Below are 26877 nucleotides of genomic sequence, written 5' to 3'. Positions count from 1 at the left end.
GCAATTGTTCCATGAAAACAATCATTTGCAGATATTATGTTGATGGATCCAAGTTTAAAATTCTAAAACAGAAATTATATAATAGTATCAGGTTTCTCAGAATTTACTCAGTCTGTTTTCAGAACGGAGCACATTTCTGGGAACACTCCACATTATTGACATTTTAGCTATCTGGTTCAATTCGTAAACAGGATATAAAATATCAAGCTGCCTGATGATCCTTTGTCTCTCAAGTATCCCACAAAACCATTTACTCAGAAACTGCAAAATGTTAACCAGCTATTATTCCCAGTGACTTCATGCCATGAAAAATGTGCAAACTGCAAATGGAGAAATAAAAAACACTACAGGAAAACTAAACTATTCAAAGCTATTGTACTATAACAATAGCAGCACTTCTCATGAAATATTCTACTTGCTGACTTTCTAGCCTTAATCTGTTAATGAAAGAAAAATGTTTTGGATTTGAAAACTTTTTATTGTGGTGCAGTGAGCTTCATGGCAAAATTCACATGGCACACAGAAACCAGGAAGTTACACAATTGTAAGCTTTAATGTTCACAGTATAAACCCACCAAGAGATTGTTGTAACTATTAAGGCAGAATTTCAGTAGTGAGGAAGTGATAGAGAAGAATGAAGACAACCTATGTAAGAGAATCATAACAAATAGCAACTCGTCCCACAGCTATTTTACTGTGTCTTGTTCTAAATACATTACTATTTGTTCAGTTAATAATCTCAAGTGACCATGTGGTAGTTGCTCATATTACTACCAAAGATGCTGCAGCAGAAACAAAACCTTCAGCAACTAATTGTGTTCCAACAACCACAATCTGTACTGTTTAAGGCATTTCCAGCTAATAAGTATATTTAAAGTTAATAACAGTGCTCTGGCTTCCATAACAAACAGTAGAAATCAACTCACCAGGAGATGTCCATGATTGACTTGTCAAACAGCTCATGTATGACAACTAAAGGTCGCTTCAGACACGTGAGCTTAAGAAAACAAGAAACAACACTCAGAAAGGTACAAGTTCTACACTACCACAGATAGTACCACATGAACACTCTCCCAGAGCCTCACAATATGCACCAAACAAGATTTGGCCAGGAAATAACTGCATGCCTGATGGTGTATCTGAAGCACCAAATCACCTGTTCCACTGCTGGAACAGAAAAGCTCTGGAGAAGAACAGCTGACATTCAATTCTCCTTTCTGAAACACAAACTGAATTTCTTAATCAACTTTGCCCTTACACCACAGTCATAAAACCCTCTCTGCCACTCCAAAAGCAATTCCACAGATGCAAAAGACAGCTTCTATTCTAAGCTGTACTGAGATAAGGATGCTGCAAACTGCCAGCACAAGAAGACAGAAAACAGATTACATTTCCATGTCCTCACTAGGAATACTTGTCTGAGAAAGTGAAACCTATTAAGAGCAAAGGGAATTTGACTCACAATTACTCTTAAAGAGGATTCCTCTGCACTTAATAATCAGCTTAGTTATAAAGAACTGAATATGAAAACTCCAATAACCTGCTTTAAATTAGACATTCTAAGCTCTTTAATATCAAACCAACGGACTTAATATTGCTAGTGTATATTACAACTGAAATGAAGCAGAGGTTGATATGGTCAGTTTTATGCTCACAGGTTCACAGATGCAGTGTCACTGTCATCTTCAGTAGTTATTTATGCTTCCATAGGTCTGTGCTCTATATATGTTCATTAAGCTCCTCGGGGCAAAGACAACCTATAATTGCATCTCTGTACTACCTTCTGTAACCTCAACAGCCACTCCAAATGAAATCTTCATAATATAAATAGAAAGTAAGATATACTGAGTGATACTTTGATATGGTTATGCACTGGTAGCCATTACCAGAAGCAGATTTAGTTATGCATCCAGAGATTGAGGGATAAATATTACACTGGAATCTATAAATAGTAGATTGCAGTTAGCAGTTGGTATATTCTGGCACAAATTCTCATCACAAAACTTTACAAATCAGTTAAATTGATTCCCTGTATTTTCCAGTTGCATGTAAAAATGTGAAAATAGCTACTCTTCTCTTAGCCAGAATAAAAATTTAAGTGTAGATTTTAAAGTAAAATCCAAACTAGATATAAAGAATTTGAAAGCATACTTAAAAAGTTCATTCACTTTCACATCCCTTTCCTTTACAAAGACAGAAGACAAGTAAAAAGAAGAAAATAAAGTTGCATTTATTAACTGTGGTAAAATGCTTTATCCCCTAACACCTGCTCCCCCTTACCAGGGCACGCTCTGCCACTGGCTTCTAACTGCTCGTGCCTTTAGAGAAATGAACTAACACCAATCCACTTCCTTTACCCTCAGCTAAACCTGCAACAACAGAGACAAAATAAAACCCTAAATATGAATCTAAATATAAGACCTAATGCTATACATGTGACCTTTGTGCTAAACCCCCAAGTTATCCAACAACCACATTAGTTCAAAGGCAGAAAAAAATCCACTTACCCAGACAGAAAGAGATCGATCCTTGCTACCAACAGCACAACAGCAGTAGGGACAACTTGACTTGGTGGAGCTCCCATTCTTTTGTTTCTTTTTGAAGATTTTTGGATTGAATTTCTGAACAAATGAGATGCCCACATTTTATCTCAGTAATTACATTTTAGCAGGAGATCTGCTTTCAAAGCAAATTTTCCACTTAAGAGTGAAAAAGCAACATTTCACAGAAATAAAGTCCTGAACCAGACTCTGTAAGAGCACTGACAAAAGCTGCAGAAGCTTTCTGAATGCCTTCACAGGAAAGGCAAACAATATTAATTTTACTAGGGATCAGAAACCCACTAGAAACCTAAATCATTTTAATGAAGTCACTGAACAGCCAATAAAGCTGATGTTTGACATTCCTAACATGCCCCTGTACTCCCCCTTGTCTCGTTCATCTACATGCAGTTCTCTTATCACAAGAGCAACCTGGTTGCTTCCAACATGTAAAGTTGATCTTTTTTAATCACCACCATGCATTTGCTTTACTAATCTTGAGACCCATCTTCACCTCTATACATTTATTAATAAAATTATCAAAAAGCACAAGTTTTTTACTTCAGGGATAAATTATTATCACTCACTCACCACTACTGTAACTGCCTTCCGATGCCCTACAAAATCCATATTGGTTTTCCATCCATCCCTCTCAATGATCTGAGCAGTGGGTCCAGAATTATTCATGGCATGAGCAGAAACAAGATAGTGACCATCGGGTGACCAGCTAAGGCGCAACACATGAGTTGTCCCTCCACACTGACAAAAAAAAAACAACATACAGAGCTTTAAAAGTGTTTGGCAAACAAAGGGACTGTGATACAAACTATTTAAATTTCAGATGTAGGGAATATGATTACAAAGTAAGTTTCCTGTGAGTATAAAAGAATGACCTCACACACAATTCTCAGCACTCGGCCATGTTTACACAGGTGATATAGTGTAACTTAAGAAACTATCAAAAGGGGGAAAGGAACTCAGGGAACTTTTTTAAAGGAAACATAAATGTTACATCTTTTTGGATAATGTTTCCTCGGTATCTATCACAGTCCTAGTTAGTAACAGGGCTGCAACACAGCAACCACTAGTGATGAGACTTCAGCTTGTCAAACCAGCTTCCACACGAATTGAAGCAGACAAGGTCTACCAGAAAGAGCAATTGCACCAATCAAAATACCCTCAGATCACTGCAGAACACTCCACTAACCAAGCAGCAGCTTCTCTCTCCAGAAACTTGATCTCTTCATCAAAGTCATCACCTAACAGCCCTATGATGCCACACCAAAGAGTCCTCCTAAGCACTTAGCTCATTTTTTATAGTGGCCAATAGAAGATACATAGGGAAGAATGTCAGGCTATTGTGATCAGTGTGCCAACACTTCCCCAGAATAACCACTACATTTCCAGAAGTTTAATTGTTTACATAACCCATGTAAATCTTCGACATCCACAATAGCAGTAAGAGTCTCCAGTCAATCATATTTTTATGAGAAAGTAATTATTTTCTTCCCTCTTTTGAAGCTGCTGAGAACTTCCTTTGATTCAGCACTGTTCAATTAATTCATGTTTGTGCAGAATCAGTTATTCTTCTAGTTTTCATTCATTATAAGGGAATTCACTTTGAACAGTCACACATTCTGAAGTACCTCATCAAAGGGTTTTGTGATGCTGGTTTCCAGCTGCCAGTCCATGGTCCGCCACACCTTTAAACTTCGATCATCAGCCTGAGAGGCAATGTATTTTCCAACAGGATCCCAGGTCAGCCCTTTCACCAAGCCAGAATGCCCCTTCAAAGTGGCAAGAATTTCTGTGCACACAAAAATTGAGAATAGAGAGTAGGTACCACTATCTCCTTTAGGACAGGGTGTTGAGAAAATTCACAACATCTTTTTGAAACAGCGTATTAAGTATAACCTCCTTTAGTGTAGAAACAACATGTTTAGCAAATTGGAGCCTATACTTAAGAAAAAAATGATATAAAAAAGTGGTAAGGAGAATTCTGGCCAGAATAAGAGGTGAAAAACTCTTTAAAAGACAGGCCAGAGCAGGAAGAGCAGCAGAGTCCCAGTGCTTCAGAGTAGCACTTTGAAGCTGTGGAAAGCAGCACTTGAACTGGAATTTCAGTTAAACATTCACCCTTTCCTCCACACCCAGAGATTATCACAACTAATCCAGCTTTGTGCAGCAAGTGTGAACCAAGTCAAAGTTGTGACTCAACAGACACACAAGGCTGGCAGACCTGGTAACCTACTTTCAGTCACACTCTTGCTTATCAGCCTGTGGGAGGAGAGGCTGAGAGGGTGCACAATTAACTTCAAAGTCTAAAAACTCTGGTATCAGTATAGGAAGCCACCTTAAAATAAATGGCATGTAAATAAACACACACAATCATGACTTTCATGTAAAATCAGCATCACAGCCTGAATGCAGCTGTTGTCTGCAGCAGTGTGGAATCCCCTGCTCATTGCCATCCAAACCTGGAGGAAGGTCTGACCTGCCAGACTGCAGGTTTGTCACCTCAAAAGACAGACAACCCATTCCCTCCTAGAGATTTGAAGAGTTGGTGAAATACATCCAAGGAGGGAAGACTTTGTCACAGAGCTTTACATACTGGCACATCTTTAGAGCTCTCACCTGGGAATTTGACAGCATTCCAGATGACAACAGTGTTATCAACACTACAGGATGCCAGCCAGGCATCATGTGGAGACCATGCTACATCCATCACATCTGTTTGGGAAAAGGAAGTTTCCATTTAAGAGATTGATGGTAATCAGAAAATCGAAAAGTGTTTCTACAAAGAACTTGTGTTCTTCTGTAGCAGTATTTTGCTACCACTGAGAAATTATTATCACCTCACTAAAGTGGAAGGTAAGAAAGCAACACTCATTGGGAGTGAATCTCCCCAACTTCCAGTGTTCAATGGTGGTCAAGAAAAAAAAAAAGGGAAAGAATGCCATGTTTAGTGATTGTAAGAAGTACTAATGTCTGCACAAAGAACTTGGTCTTGTTTTGAATGAAAAAGTAACAGAAGCCATTACAATGCATTCACTTTGTTCCAAACACACACGGAGTGACCAAAGTGATTTCCATCTTGATTTTAATCACAGCTCATGTCAGCAGATGCAAAATGCATTTGAAATTAATTATTTATTCAACTTCTGCATTGCTCTTTAGATATTTTTCTTCTAAATAAACATTAATATTCTTTGGTTTACAAAAGCATGGTCTTTTGCCAATCAGATTATTCACTGCTAGTGTGAAGATTTAATTAAAGATACAGTTTAGCTTCCTTTATTCGAATTCATTTTTAAGCTAGAAAATAGCAAAATATAAGTTTCTTAGTTATTAATTTTTCTCCTACATACCACACTTGCCAGAAGTTACGTGTATGAAAATTGCATTCCATTAAAAATTATATTTTTAAAAATTTTCTTTGTTGCTCTTAAAATTAATTATTGACTTGCCACCAAATATATATATTTCAAACAACACGATGTTGAAAAGCAATTTTTTTCCAAATACATGCAAATTATGTTCATTCAACACCTTTATACTTACCCCCTGAATGACTTCTGAGAATGGACACACACCTCCACTGCTCAACATTAGTAAGTTTGCTACTAGAACCAAACACAGTGCTAGGTCCAATGTACCTAATCAGAATAGAAACAGTTACAAAAAGAACCACCACAAGCTCTTCACTTTTTTAAAAAAAAGCCAGCTGCAAAATACACTTCAATTTTATAGTCAGGTATTCCTACAATACAGAAGGGAAGAAAAAGCGGGTTTTTTAGAGATAGTAATTCCAGTTATTAAAAAATTAGCTTCAATAAAATGTAGAATTTCTAGAGATAGCATCAAATGTTAAGACTTAAGGTGACTCTTCAAATCTCACCAGGAAGCTTTCTTCAAGGACAGAAGGAAATGTGTCAGCTCCTCCAGAGGAGAGAGACTGCCCAGGCAGGCCCCTCCAGCCCAAAGGCCAGCAGGAACATCTCCAGCACCAGTGCTTGGTGTCCCAGCTCTGGGCTCCTTACACACCAGGTGGAGCACTGAGCTTACCAAAGGCCAGCACGGGGAGGAGGCACTGAGATGGCACAGGGAAACCCACTTCAAATGCAAGATAAAGCTGAAGGAAGAAAGATGCTTACGCAGCTCGTTTCCACACCATAATCAGCTTGTCATCTCCCCCCGAAGCCAAGTACACGCCATTGTTCGACCATCGAACACAGTTCACACAAGCTGAAATGCAGAGAGGAAAGTTTGCAAGATGAAATATGTGACTAAGTGGTTCTAGACTGCAGACAGGATTTATAATACAAGTAAGCAAAACTTGACAGGAGACGTTTAGGATTTAAGTGGGCTTTTTCCACTCAAAGCAGTTACTCTGTCTGCTTTAGATAAATGAATTGGTACTTATCTTTCAGTAGCAGTTGAGGAATTTCTTACTTAAAAACCCCTTTTCCTTATCTAAAAAAGCTTCACCAAAAGAGTCTTGAAGGAAGAAAGATTAATATTCCTCTAATGAAGGAAACTTACTCAGGTAAATAAAGTGGGATTAAGAGGGCAAAGAAGGAAAGGTATATTTTGAAGAAAAGAAAGGACAACTTGTCAGGTGACCCTACTAATTCCAAATGCAATGTAATAAATAAAATTATTTATAATTATAACTAATATACTTCATATGATGTATCTTTTACACTTACTTCCCTTTCCTGTCCTTTCCTTCAGAGCTCCCCAGTTTCTCAAAATGTGCATTATCAAATACTTTAGTGCCACAGCTGAAAAAAGCTTATAGGGAGGAGATTTCCAAAGGTATCTAGAGTCCTCTGCACATTTCCTCACATTTTAACAACATTTTCTGTTGAATATCTTGAAAAGTATACAGCCAAAGTATGAGACCACTCTGCTGTGTTTTATTGATTCTTCACCACTGGACAGGCAGGGTTTTGGCAATTACAGACATGTAAGTCTTAAGCTTTGGCAAATTACCAATAGTCAGGTAACAAAAAAACCCAACCAACCAACTTTGTTACCTAAGTGATTGTCCATCTGACAAAGCATCTTGGGGATATTTTCATTCTTTTCATCTTCCTCTTTCAGGACAGGAGCCATATTCCAGATCACAACTTTGCCAGAATCCTGACCTGTAAGAGACCAAAAAGCGCCCCCTTCTAAATACATGCAAAAAAGCTTTTCCAATTAATCTCAGTTCCAGAACAGATGTGAAAATGTAGGCATCACTGCAGTGGGAACTTTGGAAACATCTGAATACAAATATCGCTTTGAAATCATTAGACCAATTCAGAAGCGCTTTATTTTTTTTGAAACTATTAAAAATAAATTTATACAGCCTTGTACAAAAGTCATACTGTATACATAACTGATACCAACTATAAGGACAACTACTTGCAATAAAATTGTATTTTAAAAGAGAAAAGATACATATTAAAATACTAAATTGCAATTATTGTAGCCAACATAAATTATTCACTATTGTGAACCAAATAATATTTTTGCATGTATTTCTTAAGCTATTCTATTTATATAATTGGATTTTTCTGTCCCAATAGCTCTACTATTTAGCAACTGAAAAAGCTCAACTGCACATCCCATTCCTCTTCAAATTAAAAGGAAATTTGGCTCATATGGCCACGACTCAATCCCTGATAGCAGCTACTATCTCAATGACATCCAAGAGGATGAGGACATCAGAACATGTAACCCTGCCTTCTGCAGGAGCAGCAGCACTTCCCAATGCATTTTAATAGCTTACATAATTATCTGTTTCTTAGAGATAAAAGTGATGTCTTTTAAAAAGGGTCAAACCAATTCAAGTGCTGTCAAAACACAAGATTATTATTATCACCCAAAATTCTGCCTTCTACCAGTACACAGACTTACCTTGTCCTCCTGTTGCAAACTTGGTCCCATCTGGATGAATGTCCACTGAAAATATTGGCTTTCCTGGAATTAGAGAACAAACAGGAATATACTGAATTATTATACATTCAAGAGAATGTGGTAATGCCAAAACCACCATAACTCTTCTGGCTGGCAAGTGACTTTGTACTCCTAAAGACTCGAATTGTAAGAATTACAGGTGACTACAAGAGCTGAGAGCAGCCTGCTGACAGAAATGGCAGCCTATTAAAAGCCTGTATGGAAGTTATCATGCCACAAAAACCAGTGATACCCAGGGACACTTAATCCAGCAGGATATGCCAAATACCTCAAAGCAAAGTAATATCACAGAGCAAGTGCCAACAAGGCAAAACTGTATTTGAATATGGAACTTCTTCCAGGTTTCTACAGTTCATTAGCTGATGACTTGAAGCAAGTCTTCTTTTGGTTTCTCTTTTGGTTTTTAAAAAATCCTTACCAGTCTCAGGCTGCATCTGTTGGTCACACAATTACCCGTCTCAAATTTCAATTCTGTTAATGAAATTCTGCCCAAAGACTAGCTTTGATTTTGTGGCTTTAATATAGAAAGAGGAGAACTAACCAACAATAGTATTACTCTTAAATCCTTCAATTCTCCATATGCTACATCTTTCAGAAGAAAGCTAATAATTTTACTAGAATGTAAACTCTGTAACAAATAACACAGCTGGGAAACAGCTTTGGAAACCAGAATGCCCTCACTTCCAACCTGCTCTGCTCCAACCACTGGCTCATATTCAGTCTCTATATGTTCACAGTTGTTTTAACCTTTGCAGAGGAAAAGGAAGAGGGGAGCAGCCTTTCAATGCCTTTCCTGCCTTTCAATGATGCTCCAAGAGCTACCATTAAGGATTATTTGAAAGAACGCGCATGCGATTTCCACATCCAAAGAATTCCTGGCAGCACTTCCAACCCTTTCAAACTGGAATGCCTCTGCAAGCAAGATCACATATATGTCACTATAAAATAAGGCCATTTATCAAACAGCCAAAAGCAGCAGTACCCACACATCAAGATTACTTGATAAATTTCCCATGTGTGTCAGTCTTGAGCTGTATCTTCATGATATGTTAAGACATAAATGATAAAACCTGGAGATTTTATCCAACAGCAAGTTTTATATCCAACTGTAGCAACTGAAATTCTCGATACTAAACTCCTAATAAAATCTTCATCCAAATACCCACTATTTCTTACTTTTTGAGGGATGCACATTTGGCTTCCTTTTGACTTTTGTATCCTTTATGTTGACTTGTTTTAAAGTTTGTTTTATTTGGATTTATATTGCAACTCTGCCACGTGATTTCTCTTAAAAATTTTATAGGCAGCCAAGCAAAGACCTTAAGCATAGAAAGATGGCACTCAACTTACATTCCTTCCAAGTCCTTCAGACCACATAGCACACATGACCTGTGGTTTTTCTTCAGCTTGTTGTGCCTGATTCTCACTTTTATTCTATTAACTCAAATGCAACATTCAGGGCTAAGATGAATATTTAGAGATGCACAAACAAGAAGCAAACATTTATTTTACCCATTCCAAAATGTGGAAGTTCCCTTAAATTAAATCAGTACATCATTTGAAATAACTGAGCTCACTGAAACTTACTGAAGAGGTCATTCTGGAGACCTTAGAGGTGGAAGAAGTGACCTTTTCAATTTCCATCAAGTCTTGGACAAGAAGAGCTCATATACTCTGGTATATATTAGGTGTGTAGGGGAGAGTAGGAAGCAGCTATCAAAGACCTTTGAATTCTAATAACCTGGCTCACTTTGCCTCTGTATCATTCACAGCAAGAGAAAACTTTCCCAGCAAATCAGAAAGAACAGCAACCTGGCCACCTCTACCATTACTATTCAGGCAAAGCAGATATGCTACACATTCCAAAAAAATTGCCATTGCACCCATTGCTTTGCAAATATTACTGACACGATATAATTTTCCTTTCCTTTACTACATGTTTAAAACTACCACAGCCTCTCCAATTTCTGCCTTAAGAGCATAACTCTTCAGGAGCAGTCACATCAGTTCTCTCCCTTCTCCTGGGCAGATTTTTCACAGATCCACAGATGGGGTTGAAGAAACTCAGCAAATTACTTGCTTAGAGAGTCAGAAGTAACTTAGCTACAAATTCTCCTTAAAAGCTTAAAATTAGCCACACCAGGGAAAATGTCCACCAAGGCCAGTACTCTGTGTTCAGAAACCAGCACTACATAAGTCCCTAGGGATCTGTACAATTCTAAGCACACAATGCTTCTTCCTAAGATAATCTTCCAACTCCAAAGAAATTAAAGTAGTGACTTCTTGAATCAAGAGCCCTCAATGGACTTTCGTCTATAAATTCAATCAGCCATTTCTCAGATCCATAATTACCATCAACACTCCCTCTACAAAGAGATCCACTGCTCAGCCATGGATCTGCACCAGCTATTTGTTATTTTAACACAATTAATTCTTGTACAGAAGGGCAGTAAAGAAAATCACTCAACACTGATCCCTTTTCTGCCACTCACAACTGTGTTCATCATGTCCCCACAGCCCCATGACCCCGCTCCTTGCCCAAAGGGTCCCACTCTACTCATTTGTTCCTTGCACAAAGGAACTTCTCACACTTCTGGCCATTCTGGTCACTACAAGCCACTTTCAGTTCTCCCCTATTTTATGACATGAATAGGAACTTGCATTGAAGAGCATGTGTTCAAACAAAAAATATCCATATATTTACATAGCAAGATAACATTTTATGTTTAGGTTTTTCCTAGCATAAATTTGGGGTTCAATCAAATAAGCACTGAGCAGATTTTCATAAATAGTTATAATCCTAAAAACTCAGACCTTAGTGAAAGTTGTCAGGTAACAGGGCACTATTTTATACATGAAGTTTAAAGAGGGTGTGGACTTTGCACCCAGGAAAGGCAGCAGTAATAAATGAAACCCTGGACAACAAAGTTTCCTACGTGGCTCCACTGTAATCCAGGAAGGGCTCTTATTCCACGGGTAACTAATGATACACAATGATCTGCCCAGTACCCAATGTCCAATTACTAATTTAAAGACGAAAAAAAAAAAAAGAACAGATGAAGTGATTGCAGGACAGAAATTCAGCATGACAAAGTCATCGCCAGGGTGTTCTTCCCTCCAGGGTACCACTGTCAAGAGAACACCATCAGCAGTGCTGGATAACTGTAACAGGTTAAAGCTAAAAGACTTGTTCCACACTACTTGTGGTTTACCAATTGAGCACAGACACTGGGTTTTTTCTTTGCTTCCTTCAATTTCTCAAAATAATGAAGAAGAAGCCATTATTTGATAGCAATAACCTTCTTCCCTGGGTTCATGTCTTTATTAGATTGTGTTGTTGGTTCCTGCTGAAACAAGCCAAAAGGCACAAGGTCCCTGATTCAAAGTGACTGAAACTTTCCCATGCTCCTAATTGGAGACGTGTTGAGTTTCCCAACAGCAGTGATGCACCAAAACAAAATGTGATATTTAAGCAGCAATACTAAAATCTAACACAGTGTGTTTTAAGACATTCTGACCACTTGCAATAATTTCTAAAAAAAGATAAGCTTAAATTATTGAAGCTCCCAGAATCACATCATAGGAGGAGGCAACCAGGTTCATTAAAACAGAACACCTTATGATATACCAGATGTCCTGTGGGCTTATTTGTTTAAAGAACCCAAATATACATTATGTACTTGAAGAAATACTGATAATGAAACAAGTTTGGAACAAAAAGATCTAAGTAAGATAATTGAAACTCAGGGGAAAGGTCCCATCTTTAAAAAAAATGACACTAGTGAAGAATAAAAGCAGTTTTAAATATTGCATCATTTTTGTTTGTTGTTTAACTTTATACAACAATCAATGAAATATAAGAACAGTTTTAGGCGAATTTCTACCTCAGAATGAATGAATTTCTATTCAATTTGCTTCCAGCCTACCTAATACATAACATTCAACGTGACTCACAAATCAATTCAAATATTTACATTCCACCATTACAGCCTGGAGAGATAAACTCCATGCCTATATTTAAACAAGAGCAGGCTCCAGTTTCCACAAGCTGTCATACATGAGCAGCACCTTGGGGCTTGCAAGGGTTTCTTGGAACAGCAAGGGACTTCCTTTCCCACAGGAATCAGTGTTTGCCTGCATGAGTGTCTCTAAGCACCTGGGCTCTCTAAACCCCGAGTGCTGAGTGTGTACAGGCAGCTGCTGGATGCACGATGATCTGTACAGAGGTGCTGAATGCAACACTGGGAAGGAGAAGCCAATCACAGCACTTGTACCCTACATCAATCTGTTCCCACCCCCACCATTAGATTGCACTTTTGAATATTCTTCCTTGCTCTAAGCCAAAGACACATGGAAGAGAAGAACACAACAATAATGAGAATTTCATGCAAAATCTAATAAACCCACATTAAGTGCATGAAAAGCTTATAGAAAATGCATCTGAGTAAGAAATAATTCCAATAAGCACTCAGAAAAAGTGACATTAAGAACTCCAAGGCAAGAACCTGAAGAGCCAAAATGTGCTGAAGTGCTTTTACTGTAAGTGTGTGGCATCTCAGCTGTGCAGCACACAATTCCCAGGTGTGCTGGATTTCCTGGCTACAACACTCACTTCTAGTGTCTATTAGCTCCTGGAGAATGTATGCCTGGAAGCATCATTCTAGTCCACTCAATAAAACAAAACCCCCAAAACTGAGAGGGAAGAGAAAAAGGTTGGAATGACAGCAGCTGGATCTAATGTGTGGAGGAGCCAGCCCTGCTATCAGGACTCACTCACAAACCAGAACAGTGAGGCAGCTCTGCAGAAATCAAAGGAGTAAGAGTTATCACAGAGTGTCCAGCACACAAATAAATTCTCTGTAAATTCTCTTCCCCCTGTTCCTGGAGAGGTTCCAGAGCCAAGAGGGAGGCTCACTTGGAGGGATGGAGACTCCTCACACGCAGCGATGCCTGGAGGATCCAGAACCCGGGTACGTTAGAGAGGCTGACTAAACTCACCGGTTCTTATCCTGCACTCCCTGCCCCAAGGACAGGAATGTGTGACTGTCACACGGTCCTGCACACCTCTGCAGCCCTGACAGCACCTCACAAATGGAGCTGGTGGCAAATGTCTGTTTTACAGGTGGCAAAATTATGACTAAGTGCCTTGACCAAACTCATCCCAAAAGGTCAGTGGCAGAAATGGGAGTACTGTCAAGGCCCTGTGTAGTGCATTATCCACCAGGCAAAGTATCACAGGGCTCTATAAATGAAATCCTGCTTGCCTGAAGGCTGTGTTCTAAATTGCTGCAGATGGTTGGAGGTGTTCTAAATTGCTACAGATTACAAATACATACCCACACCGAAAGGTGCATCCATTAAAGAAGTAAGGAAATACCAGATCACAGATCTAATCTCTGTGATCTCCAAGGGCTTAGGCTGAAAGTTCTTATTCAGCTGCTCCTGTGCTCCCACTGAAGATAAGCAGAAGCACAGGACAGTCTAACTACAGGCTGCCAGAGATTAAGATATAAATGCTACATTTGTTTAGAGTAACCAAGCAGAAATGTAAAAAACATCTCAAATAAAGCACTTCCACTTTTTTTTCAGTTCGCTACAACCTTTGGTTTCAAGGTTGAGTCCATCTGCTGCCTATAGAGTCCCTGGAGAGCAGGCCAAGTAAAGATGTACACAAATGGCAACTCAAGGCTTAAGCTGTTATCAAAATCTGCAGCACGAACACAACACATGCAGAAAGGCAGCTGTAAAGTTGTACCTGGGGTTTTTAAGTCAAAGCACGCTTTTCCAGCTTGAATAACCTGGTCTTAGTTTTAGTCTAGATACCAATCAGCTACATGAGCCCAGCTAATGACATTTATACACTGACAGGGTATAAAATTAGCAGTTGAAATAAAGCTGTATCCATGAAGCTGGGGGCAAAACTTGCATAAACAGAAGTAAGCTCTTCATGTTAGATTTCTTCTCACCACGAACGTGCTTCACCACGAACAGTCCAGGTATTAATCTGGAAATTCATCCTAAGCAGTGTAAAGATGACATAAACACTGATACGGTCTTGTATTTACAACAGAAGGAAAGTACAGAGCCTTCTGTCAATATCAACACTCTAAGCTGCTTCAGCTCACACATCTCTTCAACATCACCAGAGGACTGGTGGACAGGACACTACATAAATTCAGGAAGCTGTTTTGGAAGAACTGTTGGAAGAAACTTTTCCCTCCATGGAGAACGATAGCATAGCTCATTGCATTAGAGGACATTTAACACTGTACTTGTCTCAGCAATGTGAGACCCGAGTGGTCAGTGCAGTGCACTGGATACCGACTCACACCGGCTGGACACTCATCCTGAGGGGCATCTCGAACCTCTGCACAAGAACTCTTTCTCTCTTCTGCACGGGCTATACTCGAGATCCAAACTATCCCTCCGCACTTTCACCAACACGAAGTGGCCCCGCGGCCGTGCGTGGCGGGCAGAAGCAGCTCAGCGTTCCCTCAGAGCCTGCAGCCCTCCCTGCAGAGCCCGGGCGCGGCTGTACCCGGCTGTCCGCAGCGAACACGCCGTGCCAGGCGGGCCGGGTCCCAGGGGCTGCCGCGGCACGGCCCCTCCAGCCCCTCCTGGGGGACGAGCTCTCCCCACGCCGCCCTGGGGAACCCGCCCGGCTCCAAACACCGGGCTCCGCTCCCGCTCCCGTCCGCCGGGACAGCGGGGGTACGGACTTGTTGCTGCCGCTGCCCCCGCCCGCAGCCGCCGTTCCCGGAGCGGCGGGGCTCCGGCACCCGCGGCCGCTCGGGGAGCGCCCGGCAGCGGCCCAAGGCTCCGCCCGCCCCGCGACCCCGCGTGTGCCACACGCCCGTTCCCCCGCCGCACCTGCCCGGCCGGCCCGCGGCACCTGCTGCCCCGCCGGCCCGCGGCACCTGCTGCCCGGCCGGCCCTCACCATTGTGGTTGACCCAGGTCGGCTTCAGCAGCTTCATTGTTCCCCGCCCGGGGCCCCCGCCGGCCTCCGCCCTCGGGACCCCAGGGCGGCTCCGCCCGGGCTGCCTCCGCGGCCGCGGCGCTCAGCGGCCGCCGGCCACCATGGGCCCGCGCCCGGCGCCGCAGTGCCCGCGCCCCCGGCCGGCCCGAGCCGCCTCAGCGCCGCTCCATGTCCCGGTGCCGCCGCCGCCCCACCGCATCCCCCGCCCGGCGCCGCCGGCGATCCGGCACCGCCGGAACTCGGCGCCTGGCAACCGCCTAACCGGCCCGGCGGGAAACAGCGCCCCCGACCCCGCCGTTCCCCTGCCAGGCGCCGCCCCCATACAGCGCGGGCCGGCGCCCCCTGCCGGGCAAAGCGAGGCGGTGCCGGCGGAGCGGGAGCTCGGAGCAGGGTGCCTGCCGGAACGTTTGTGCGCCGGAACGGGGGACGCGGGGTCGGAGCGCGGCCGGCGGGGGCGCGGCGCACGCGGGGCCATGTGGGCGGCGGCAGCGGTGGCGGCGCGGGGACTCCGCGGGGCCCGGCTCAGGTAGGGCTGGGGCCGCGCTCCGGGACTGGGCCTGCGGTCACCCTGCCCAGGACCGCGGGGAGGGAGCCCGGGAAGCGCCCCTTAGCCGCGGTGCCTGCCCAGCCCGCTCCCGCCCATTCTTCGGCCCGGGCTCTCGCGGCGGGCTGGGCCCCCCCACCTGGAGAAGTCGGTGCCTTGGCACCTGGGCCGGTTCGTTCTCCCGCGACACCCGCCCAGATGCGACAGTCGGCATCGCTCTCCTAATCTGAACGGCAGTGGTCTGACCTCTCCCATATCACCTCCTCAAAAGGGTCATTATCAGAGCTTAAAAATAAAACTGCTATAGCCTATCCAAAAACTGTATCTTGTTTCACCCCTCGGTATCCTGTGGGCTTACACCGACCAGTCCATATTTGGGATCAGTCACCTAGCTGAAGAATTTGAGGCCATCTCTGAGCAAATGCTGTATCCTGCCATGAATGAAGTGGCCAAAGATGGTTCAAAACTCATCACTGTAGTATATGAATAACAAAGAGCTCTTGTGCAGAATCAGTGACACCAGAGACAGTTTCTCCTCATGCTTTATGTTACTTTTTCTCCTGCAGCTCCTGGCTGCCCCACAGCGTCCTGCTCCGAGGGAGTCACTGGCAGAGCTCATTGTTGGAGTTCAGGACATCCCTCCCTGTGAGGTGAGTGCAGCTTTCTTAGAGTTACACAGAAAGGAAATGTTCTCATCCACTGGGGGAACACAAATTTCCACAAGTCCAATTTTAACCTTTAACTGTACATGTTTAATTCTCTGTATGCCAAAGCAGTTAGGAACTGTTGGCCTCTTGCGGGGAGTTCAGAGGTGATACAATTATCACTTTGTACTTTTGGGTAGAACAACCACAGAATGCAGCTGGAAATGTTGGGATTTATGCAGTGCTCCAGAATTCCCTGCTGGGCAACACCAGTGAAAGCCTGGCTGAACCAGAAATTTTTTGTTGTGAAGGCAGAGGCAGCCCATGTGTATTTCTGTGCCACATTTCAGTGTCTGGTTTTGTTTTGATGCAGCTTGATTTAAAATACCCAGGTAGCTCTTAGGTACTGTTGGGGAGGGACTGTCTCACACCATAAATGTTGTTTGTTCAGTTTGCCAGGCAGGAATGAGGGTCAGTTTGTGTTTTTTGGGAGTGTGCAATGATATCTTGGATCTGCATAGAGAAGTAACGTTTACAGCCTCAACTTGGCTCCAAAAGCAGAAATTTTAGAAGCATGTATAAAACCATTTGCAGTCTTCTTTAATGTGAAATGACAGGAATATTTGTTCAAGTTCAGGCTGGATGGGGCTTAGAGCAACCTGGTCTAGTGAAAGGTTTCTCTGCCCATGGCAGGGGGTTAGAACCACAGGAGGTTTAAGGTCCTTTCCAACACAAGCCACTTGTATGATAAACCTGCTATGCTGCACTCTGAGCCAGTTAAAACAATTCTAATTCAATTTTTGTGGAATTTCCTTAGGTTATTCTGATGTTCAGCACTAAATTGGTTTTCCCAGGTAGTTACAGTTCTCTCTGCAGAAAGTCTCAGCAGACATGTCACGTGCTCCTGGAAATTACTTTACTTGAATAAAGCTAATGGCTGGAACTTGTGTCAGGGACCAAATTAAGCAATGGAAAAGAAAGTAGAAGTTGCTGGTGTTGAATTAAAAGACAAAATACCTTCTTTCATTTACTATTTCCCTTGTAGAGCACAACCAAAGAAGAAAAAGAAGGTGGATGTGAAGAAAGAGCAAGCACAGAAGGAGCGTATGAAGAAAAAGCTTAAAAAGTTGGAAAAAGCTCCCCCAGAGCTAATTCCAATTGAGGATTTTATAACACCACTTAAGTACTCAGAGAGCAACAGGTCAGTAGGTGTGTCTTTCACTAAGCACCTGTACTCACAGTGTATTTATTTCTCTGCACAACTGCAACATAGTGCCAGCCTTGGTACAAAACCTCACTCACTTCCATCAGGACAAAAATGTGGAAATATTATTTGTTCTTGCTAAAAATATTGAAATACAGTATATTTCCTGTTAGATTGACTGGAAGACCTACCTCACAGACTGACTAAATTATTAGTGAATTCAATGTGTTGTCTGGGTTTGGTGGGGTTTTTTTGCCTGGTGGTGAGATTTTTGGTTTTGGTATTTTGTTTTTCTGGGTTTGGTCTTTGGAGTCAGGCTATTTCTCTATTACAGTGTTACCCTTCTCTTCATCAGGGTGCGAAGTCTTCCCGCTCTTTCTCCTGAAGAGACTGAAAGAAGAGTTTTACTTTTGAAGAAGTGGTGTTTGTTTAAGCAGAAACAGGACGAGGCAGAAAAGAAAGCAATTAAGGCCCTTGTAGAATCTCAGCAAGAGGCACTGAAGGAACTGCGCCTGGAATCCGAGGAGCTGTACCAGGCAGCAGTGCGGAGGGACGAGCGGCTTTTCCCCTTCGAGAGAGACGGACCCACTTACACCCCTCCCCTTCCTGGCTATGATCCCCCCGAAGGGAAGTGCGTTGACATCACCAAGGTGTACACACAGTGACAGAGGAGCTCCTGCTTCAGCTGCCAGGAGGTGCTCAGACAACTGAAGGGAGAAAGATTGCAATAAGAATTAACAATTTTTCCTGCAGGTTACAACACTGCAGGATGTGACTGTAAAAAAATAAATGAAGTATTTCTGTGTTTTAATGACTATCCAGGTAATAACGCACCTAGCAAAACTACACTACCTTACATAGTGGCAAAGCCAATTTTTTTTATTTTCTTGTATTGCCATGTAACTGTTGTAGCTAAGTTTCTTTGGGTTTACCCTAATACAAACCAGATCTCTCTCTACATTTGTTTAGGCCTTTATTTTTTAGTAGTTCTGAATACTGCCACAACATACACCAGCACTTGAGAGCAATGAGAGCAGTCCCACAAAGGGGCAGTTTCAGGGTATGTACAGCCCCCAGGTGAGAAGCTCTTAACCACCACAATTCTGATTCTGTGAAATGTCTTTTAAATGCCAGTGTTTGGGATTGTCCTGAGCTGGCAAGGCAGAAGCCCAGCTTGGTTTTTTTTCCCCATCTGGCAGGCCTAGGGTGGCTACCTTGTTCCAAAAGTGCTCAATGCCAGCTGGTAAGGCAAGAGGCCCTCAGAGCTAGAGCATGTGTGCATTAATTTAGAAGGTGCCTGCTGAGATGAAATTCTGAAGTGTAGGACAGCAGTAAAAGACCACAAATTAAGTGCCTCAAATTTCCCTTTAAAAATACTCTGTGTTTAAATAAAATTTCAGTATTTTTGAGTGAGTGCTAAAGTATTTCAGGGCAGAGGTACAGTTGTATAACGTCAAGATGATGTGGAAGGAAAAAAAAAAGCCAGCATAATTCTGAATTGTGTATTATGTTACTGACCAAACATAACAAACAGTCTTGTTAATTTTATTTGTCATGGTCAAGTGGTAGATACCAGTCAGGTGGTGGGCTCTTCCTGAGCTTCCACACTGGAGCATATTTCTGTTTTTCCATAACTCGAGCTCTTTCACTCTTGCACAAAGCTTCCTGAAATACAGGAAAAATAATATTACCATAACAAGTGTTGGATGTTCCAGTCATACAGAGCTGATTTCCTGCTGTGAATATTTAAGATAAAAGAAGAAATAAAAATTTATCATGCTTAAGCAGAAGTGCTAAATGTTATCTAAGTAAGCCAAAATACAAGTTTTTAACTAAGTCATATTTATATTTTGCCTCTGGCTTCTAAGTTACGAAGGAAACTCCCACTGCTGTGGAACCCTCCCGGCCAGCAGCCGTCGTGGCTGGAGGGAGGGCGGAGTTACGCTGCAGGGCTCGTGTCCTCCAGTGTCGTTTCTAGACACCCCAGGAATGCCTTTTCCCTGTAACGCGGCGGCTTCTCCTATTAGGAAGGAAATATCAGAGTAACCGAAATCAAGAGCTTTTACAGCTGAAAACTGGAAATACTCCCTGGATCCTTCATTGGCTTTTAAGACAATCCTACCCAGCTCCGCTCCGAGCCGGCGCCTGCTTTTCCAAACCCTCCCAGCAGCCCCGGCCTACAGAGCTCCGGGCAGGCCAGGGCGAGGAGCGGGGCCGGTACCTGCGCGGCGGCGGCGCGGTCCCGCTCCCAGGCACGGCAGGCCTCGTAGTCCTCCCGCCAGCGGCCGCAATCCGGCAGCTCCCCGTGCGTGTAGTAGTGGTGGAAGGCGTAGAGCAGCCCGCGGCAATGCTTCCACTCGTCCCAGTAGTCCTCGCACGACCGCGGCGGCTGCGGACGGACACGGCCGGACTGAGCTGAGTGCCGCCGCCCCCCCGACCCCGGCCCCGGCGTCCCTCGGCCCCGCGCCGCTCACCCGCCAGGAGCCGCCCGTGCCCGCCATGCTCCGCCGCCGCCAATGGCCGCCGCGCTTACGGCGGCACGCGCGGGCGCAGCCAATGGCGAGAGGCGACACAAACAGACCCCGGGCCCGGCAGCCAATGGCTGAGCGGCGGCCGGCACGTGACCAGCGCGGCCCTTGAGCCGCCGGGCGCTGCCGGAGGAGGCGCTGGGACGGGCGGCAGCCCCCGCCCTTCGGTCTGTCCTAAATCACCACACGGGACACGGCTGGGAACCAGCAACTTTTACTCGGGCTCTCAGGAGAGCGCAGGGTTGCACCCGGGTACGCTCGTCGGCAGACCAGAGGGCGCACAGGACACACTCGCACCGTTCCAAAGAGGCACCGGGGAATGCAGCTGGGTCTCTCCCTTCCCTACACGAGCCAAGAGATTGCTATACTACGTTACAGTATCTGAACTATTAAAAGGCATGTTATTAATTATAAATATAAAAAGCAATTACGGGGGGGGTGCTTAGAATGATTAATAACCCAACACCTGAAGCTAAGCTCAAAGAGACTCCCTGCACTAAAATCCTAAACACCAAAGTCACCCTTCATTTGCACCACACCAAAAAGCTGATCTGAAATTGTGGCAAAATATATTAAGGGAGGAAAATACCAAACACAGAGCAACATGAGATCATCATCATTCAGGAGATGAGGGGAGGATGTAGTCTAAGAACTGGACCCCTAGTAAGGTAGAGCTTGATAGTTTTGCTTCTCAGGTTTATCACAGATCTACGTTCCCCTCTTTAGAACACAAACGAAAAGCTTCTTCCAAATTCCCAGAACTTAATTCTCAACTGAAAATTAAGACAGTTTGACAGCTCCAGCTCTAAACATGAAACTGACACCAAAACACCTATTAAGTGTTCCTGTGTTGCAAAACGATCTCTCAACTGCAATTACTAAGATCCAAGATGCTGCAACTGTTATTTTATTTTCCCCCTAACTAGCTGAAGGTACCACAACTTAGGGCTTTCTTCCTTTTTTGCGCAGAGATTGGCCTTCCCCTGAAAAGGCAATAAACCGGCTTCCAGACTCATCCTGGAAAAAAGAAAGAGGAGAAAAAAGATTTTACCTCTTTGTTCGCTGCTTGTGTGTGATGAAAGCTGAATGATTGTTAGCAAGAATACTCCATCAGAGCAGCCACTGACTGTAGACATTTCACATTCTTAATCTAGATAAAAATCACTTTTTTCCTGAAAATAAAATAGCACCATTTTGGTGACCTTTCAGCCAACTGGCTTAATAAACTGACACCAGGCCAATCTTTTTCCATCAGTAACAAGGATGTCAGAGGTTGCTTCATCTAAGTCAAACCATTCTAAACTACTACCACTTTCGAAAGGAAGCATGCTGTAAAAAAAATCAAGGGCAAAGACAGAGGGGCCACAAACTTGGATATTAGTTCTAATGTTCTAATTCTGTGCAAAAGTGGGGAGGATGCAACTTTATTTACCTCTTCCACTTTCTTGACCAGTGGACGTGAATTCCTAATGAATGTGATTCTACCAATCTTGAAGTCATAGTTGGGAATTCCTCTGGAAAAGAAGCATAAAAATATGATGAAGTAAGTTTTATACCTACCATTGAATTGAACACAGAGAGACCTATCCTGTGTCTGTCAGTGTAATACCAATATTGACTGCATATTTTCATTTCTAAATAATTCCAGAGCTAAACCACTGAATTATCTTCTGAAGGTAGGCATAGATTGCAGAAATAAATAATCAAATACTGGAGTTGTTGTGGGAGCTTGGCCACAGGCATGTTTCCACTAGCCTGCGGATAAGGAAGACTATCTATTTTCTAAAGGCAAACTCATTAAATTAGTTTATCTTGCAAGGAAAAAAGCTAAAACTCTGCTCAAACAGTGATTCTTCAGTTGCTGACAACTGAATGACACAGACATACCTCCGGATGTCTCCTGGTTTAATTGGTGAGGGACTGGGCTCCACACCTTTCTTCTTGCCATCCAATCTGTTCCCAGATCCAGAGAATGCCTGCAGATACATAACAAGTTTTAATTTAACTCCTGGCATTTGAAAGCAAACTGCACAAGAAAATTATATTCTGTAAAATCTTACACCAATTTTTATTTAATTCAGCATGCTTCTTTTTGGTACATATAAGCTGATGAATTGTGGGTGTAGGGCACACCCTGTTTCAGCCTTCCACCTGCCTTTTGCAGAGAGCAAGTCATGATAATCCTGGCTGTGATCACACAAAACATTCAGGGCCACTTGCCAGTTAAATAACAAGCATCTCCAAGAACAGGTACTAATATTTTGCAGTTGTTCAGAACAACTTTCCCTCACCATTTTACAGCATTCAGAAACCAACAGAAATAGGGGACTTACACGAAATCCTATGTCACTCACATATCCACTGTGGTCTGTTTCCACATCCTGCAAGGGGAAAAACAATTAATTTTGTTCCTGTTCTGACATGCACATGACATGAAAACAGATCCAAGTACTTCTGACCAAACAAAACTTCGGAACAATCCCTTTCCCAAAACAACAGTTGGTAAACAACAGTCTCCTAAGTAACATATGCAAAGCTCCTGGTAAGTAAAATTTACCCCTAAGAACTTGTTTAAATAAAAAAATTTATGTTGACACTCACTGCTCCCCCTACAATCAATGCTGACTTCTAGGGAATGTATTTTGGAAGAACAAAAGCTTAACCTACTGTGTTCTCTTCATGTTGTGCACTTCTTTCTGGTTCTTTGTATCCCAAAGGAGCATCAAAATCCACCTATTTACACAAAAAGTATGAAAAAAACCTCATTATCAATTATATTTAAATTATATGCTTTATACTGCTATTCCTCAAAACTCCATCAACTATTATCACTACATTTGATCTAAAAAGAGCTAAGGTTTGCTTGTTAAACATTTTACCTCAAAGCTAAAAAGAGACCAAGCCTCCTAGGAACGAACCTTAGCATGTAATGGAAACAGAGAAGTAAAACAGCTCCATGGTATCACTGGAATATGAGCCAAGACAAGGCTAATAAATGAAACTCAGATAAAACATGCTGAAGTTCAACACTGAATTCTAGGCACTGCAGTCACCTGATGATACACAAAGTGCTAATCAGGAGCACAGATGGGGTTACAAAGGCACATGAGTGCTCCCAAGTGAGTCATCTTCCCTACTCCATGGATTGCACCTTTCTTGCAGCACCAGCCGGGCTGGGTGTGCAGAGCTGTCACTGCACAAGTGCCCTCTCCTCTTGGGAGGACACAGTTAGGGCAGGCCTTCCCCATCAGCTTTAACTTACGTTCATATCACACTCTATGATGGACACAGCCTTATCTGGTTTGGTCTCCATTACCCGAAGCTCGTAGATCTGAAACAGTCATAAATAATTTAAGATTGTGTAAGGAAAGCATATCTAAACCTTTCACTCCAGACAGCTTGAAGGAAACTGAAGTAAGTACCCTTTAGGTTGAGAACTACATACTGCAAGGTCTCTACAGAACTTAAAAGCAAAAGCTTTTAACTTAAGCCAGAGAACCCATTACGGTGCCTTGATGCATTCTTACTGTACTTTAATCTGCATTTTCAGAAACAAATTCTGAGTTTAGGATAAATTCCTTTCCTTGACTTGTAAAACCTTCAACAGCACAAACATTTATTTTCTTATGAATCCAAAAAAGTTTAAACAGCACCTCACAAAAAGACTTAGCTGACTCCTTTTGCCCTCCAATAGAAAGCCAACTGTGAAATCTGCCAAGTGGGATTACTTGTCCAAAACACTGCACAGCTCTGGGTTGATTGTTTTGATACCAACATCCAATAACTGAACTTAGTCTATAACCCTCAACCCTAAACTGTACCTTTTCATTGTAGTTGATGGCAATAACATCCCCAGTAGTTAGACAGGCAAAGTTTCTCAATGCATTTTCCAGTCTTTGGAGTATGTTAAGACAAAATATTTGTTCTCAGCGAGACATCAAAGCCTTAAAGTTACCATACTGAAGATCTCTAATCCTTAGTTTCTCAAACATGGTTTAAAAGTCATCAGTACTGCAGATAGGAATTTAGTGAATATTAGGATATACAAGTTTTTCAAAGGGACACTCAAAACTTACTGGGTTTTAAGCCAACACTCCTCCTTCTTCAGACCACATTTTGTACCAACAGTTGACCACATCTCTGTACATGAGCTCTCCACCCTTTTTGTTTTCAGAAGGAGCAGCAGTGGCCCCATACTACTGGAAGTATATGAGACACACCTGAAAAGCTAATTCTGTTTGATCATTCCAATTTGGAAGAATATTTTTTCCCCTTATTCCATAATTGAATAGGAAGGATACACAGCTTTGGGATTGGTGATGTCAAGAAAATCTGGACTCTGTGGCTGAAATTTTGAGTAAGTAGCAACTTGCAGATTCACACTCTCCACTTGCACCAGGCCTCCTTCTTCCAGCAGCAAATTCTGCATCATCTGCAAGAGTGGAAACAAGCACACAAAGCCCTATCAATGTGTCTGATATTTTCAAATCTCTCTTCTGTGCATATAAATTCTTCTGTATATACAATTTCAGGAGGAACAGTTAGGTGCATGTTAAAAGCATTCTGCTTTGCTTAGTTAAACTTCTGTGGAGCTAAGCCTGAGCCAGAACTGAAGACTGCTGTAGAAACATGACCAGCAGAGACAGGCACTGTCAGGAAATGTTCCACCTCCTTAATATTAAACTTGGCAACTCGCTAATCCTACTTTTCAGGTTCTGACAGTCCAGCATGAGGCAACTCACCCAGTGTGGAAGGTAACAGATGCCCTCATCAGCCACAAACTCAAGCACTCCACAGTGCGTCATTCGGTCTGAGTTTTTGTTGGTCAGCTTGAACAGCATGGGGTAAGTAATATTAAGGCGGCCTGGTGAGAAAGGAGAAAAAATGTTTTCTTTCTTAAAAGCCCCTAGCACATTCCTGAAGCTTTCAGAGATCAAATATCACCAAGAGAATGGGCCAGACCATAAGAGAAGATTCCCCTCACACTATTATTCCAACTGCTCAAAACTACAGGGAAAGCAGATACACAGTGTTGGAATCACACTCAGAAGTTTAAATGCTCAGCCCAACACTTCAGGTGTTTGTACTTGAAGGCAAACAAGCTCCATTAATTCTGACAGAAATACCTTCAAAACACATTTTTAAAACTGATTACTCTCACGGTGTCTATTAGAGACTTAAATAAATAAGTAAAATACTGTGGTATTTGCCTACACATTTGCTCCTGTTTCTAATGTTGTTATTCCAGAATAAAGTATTCACTTACTGAGTTGATCCAAAGCCGATGGTGGCATAATTACTGCAGAAATGAATAAGAATGTAAAATTAGGAAAAGTACATCTGTACGAGAGTACATAACACACAATTTTATCCTTCCTTTCTCTAAAATCTCTTTTTAAAAAGGGCAGATTCTAAAATCTGCAAATTCATTTTTAGACAGAGAGTTCAGTAGAATCAGTCATGCCAAATATCCCTGCTCTGTGGAGATTTCAGAATTATACTCGTTGAAAAATGAAAGAGGAGACAAGGTTTTACAATACTACTACTACTACTAAAGAAAAATTTTCCCAAAACTGATATTGTTTGGGCTCACAGGTGCTCTTCAATCCATACCAACTCAAAACAACATAGCATTAGTCTGACAGCCTGAAAATTAAGTCGGCCCGTCTATTACTTTCTTTATACAAATTAGATGAAGTATAACACGGTGGGGGGACAAACTCCTTAATCATAAAATTCCATGACTCACACCAGATACAAGATTGTAACAAGAAACTTTCTAGAAGAAGTCTGTCTCCTTCTAATGTTCATAAACCCCGACTCACTTGGTAAACATTTTAAATTACCGAATAATGCAATGGAAGATGACCCCTCCTCCTTCCTCAAAGCCCCACCCAGGGTGCTCAGCACTCCGTCACCGTGTTTTCAACGTTCCGGCTGTCTTGGCCAAAAGCTGCATTACTTGACACTATTCAGAAAAACTCTTCCAACAGGTTATTAATCAAAATAAAACATGCACATACTCTTCCCGCCTTTCTCCACATCTGACCTGTCATTAGGTCCGGCAAGCATGGATACCGAGAAGCAGCGGTACTGGGTTGAAAAACGGTTCTGGAACACCCGGGGAATGGGGTGATCAAACATATTAAAAGAGAACTAGAGGGGAAAAAAACAACAGATAGAAAAGAAGGCAATCATCAGTATCTACAGCAAACAAAGTGTCACAGCACCCACTCAGGGCTCCTGAATTGTCGCCGCCGTGACGCGGCCCCTCCTCGCCCGCCCCCCGGCCTCACCATGGCGGCGGCGGCGGCAGCGGCGGGCGCTCCCTCAGGGCCGCCGGGCCGGGCCGGGCCGGGGCCGCTCGTTCGCCTCACGGGCTGTGCCAGGCCCTCCCTCGGCCCCGCCCCTCCCAGCGTGCCGCGCGGAGCCGGCCTCTCGGGCGGCCATTGCGGCTGAGGGCGGAAGACAG

At 42.8% G+C, this 26877-nt stretch overlaps 4 protein-coding genes across 9 annotated transcripts in view; 1 reads left to right on the top strand and 3 right to left on the bottom strand.

Moving 5' to 3' along the window:
• The window catches only part of HIRA (histone cell cycle regulator), a 32804-nt gene extending 17211 nt beyond the window's left edge, over window positions 1–15593 (bottom strand). For 2 of the 4 annotated variants that reach the window (XM_014894554.2, XM_014894555.2), the window contains exons 1-10: window positions 15378–15498; window positions 8448–8510; window positions 7580–7690; window positions 6695–6785; window positions 6102–6196; window positions 5175–5270; window positions 4187–4347; window positions 3132–3299; window positions 2508–2621; window positions 927–997 (exon numbers count right to left, since the gene is read on the bottom strand). In XM_014894554.2, the coding sequence (XP_014750040.2) occupies window positions 927–997; window positions 2508–2621; window positions 3132–3299; window positions 4187–4347; window positions 5175–5270; window positions 6102–6196; window positions 6695–6785; window positions 7580–7690; window positions 8448–8510; window positions 15378–15483 (1076 nt within the window). In that variant the 5' untranslated portion in view covers window positions 15484–15498. Of the gene's footprint in view, window positions 1–926; window positions 998–2507; window positions 2622–3131; window positions 3300–4186; window positions 4348–5174; window positions 5271–6101; window positions 6197–6694; window positions 6786–7579; window positions 7691–8447; window positions 8511–15377 lie in introns of all 4 variants that reach the window. The other 2 variants (XM_014894556.2, XM_014894557.2) reach the window with 2 other exon arrangements.
• Window positions 15594–15879: 286 nt separating this feature from the next.
• Window positions 15880–19661, top strand: MRPL40 (mitochondrial ribosomal protein L40). Its single transcript, XM_014894552.2, has 4 exons — window positions 15880–16011; window positions 16596–16679; window positions 17719–17874; window positions 18233–19661. Exons 1-4 carry the CDS (start codon window positions 15959–15961, stop codon window positions 18540–18542), a joined length of 603 nt encoding a protein of 200 aa, XP_014750038.1. The 5' UTR covers window positions 15880–15958; the 3' UTR covers window positions 18543–19661.
• C19H22orf39 (chromosome 19 C22orf39 homolog) lies at window positions 19366–20478 on the bottom strand. Its single transcript, XM_014894553.2, has 3 exons — window positions 20352–20478; window positions 20099–20266; window positions 19366–19542 (listed from the first exon to the last, which is right to left on the bottom strand). The coding sequence occupies exons 1-3, from the start codon at window positions 20376–20378 to the stop codon at window positions 19423–19425; spliced, it is 315 nt and encodes a 104-aa protein (XP_014750039.1). The 5' UTR covers window positions 20379–20478; the 3' UTR covers window positions 19366–19422.
• Window positions 20479–20603: 125 nt separating this feature from the next.
• Window positions 20604–26805, bottom strand: UFD1 (ubiquitin recognition factor in ER associated degradation 1). Of its 3 annotated transcripts, none has more exons than XM_014894549.2 (12): window positions 26702–26805; window positions 26429–26561; window positions 25672–25704; window positions 25148–25269; window positions 24707–24837; window positions 24227–24299; window positions 23668–23736; window positions 23073–23138; window positions 22739–22786; window positions 22293–22381; window positions 21838–21919; window positions 20604–21422 (listed from the first exon to the last, which is right to left on the bottom strand). In XM_014894549.2, exons 1-12 carry the CDS (start codon window positions 26702–26704, stop codon window positions 21348–21350), a joined length of 924 nt encoding a protein of 307 aa, XP_014750035.1. In that variant the 5' UTR covers window positions 26705–26805; the 3' UTR covers window positions 20604–21347. The 3 variants fall into 3 exon arrangements, with proteins under 3 accessions (XP_014750035.1, XP_088032073.1, XP_088032072.1); XM_088175947.1 differs by having other exon boundaries at window positions 26252–26561; window positions 26702–26795; XM_088175946.1 differs by having other exon boundaries at window positions 26455–26561; window positions 26702–26795.
• Between the last annotated feature and the right edge of the window lie 72 nt (window positions 26806–26877).

This window comes from Sturnus vulgaris, chromosome 19 (genome assembly GCF_052056855.1).
Source record: "Sturnus vulgaris isolate bStuVul1 chromosome 19, bStuVul1.hap1, whole genome shotgun sequence".
Taxonomy (NCBI): domain Eukaryota; kingdom Metazoa; phylum Chordata; class Aves; order Passeriformes; family Sturnidae; genus Sturnus; species Sturnus vulgaris.
This window is presented reverse-complemented; position numbering and strand designations above follow the sequence as displayed.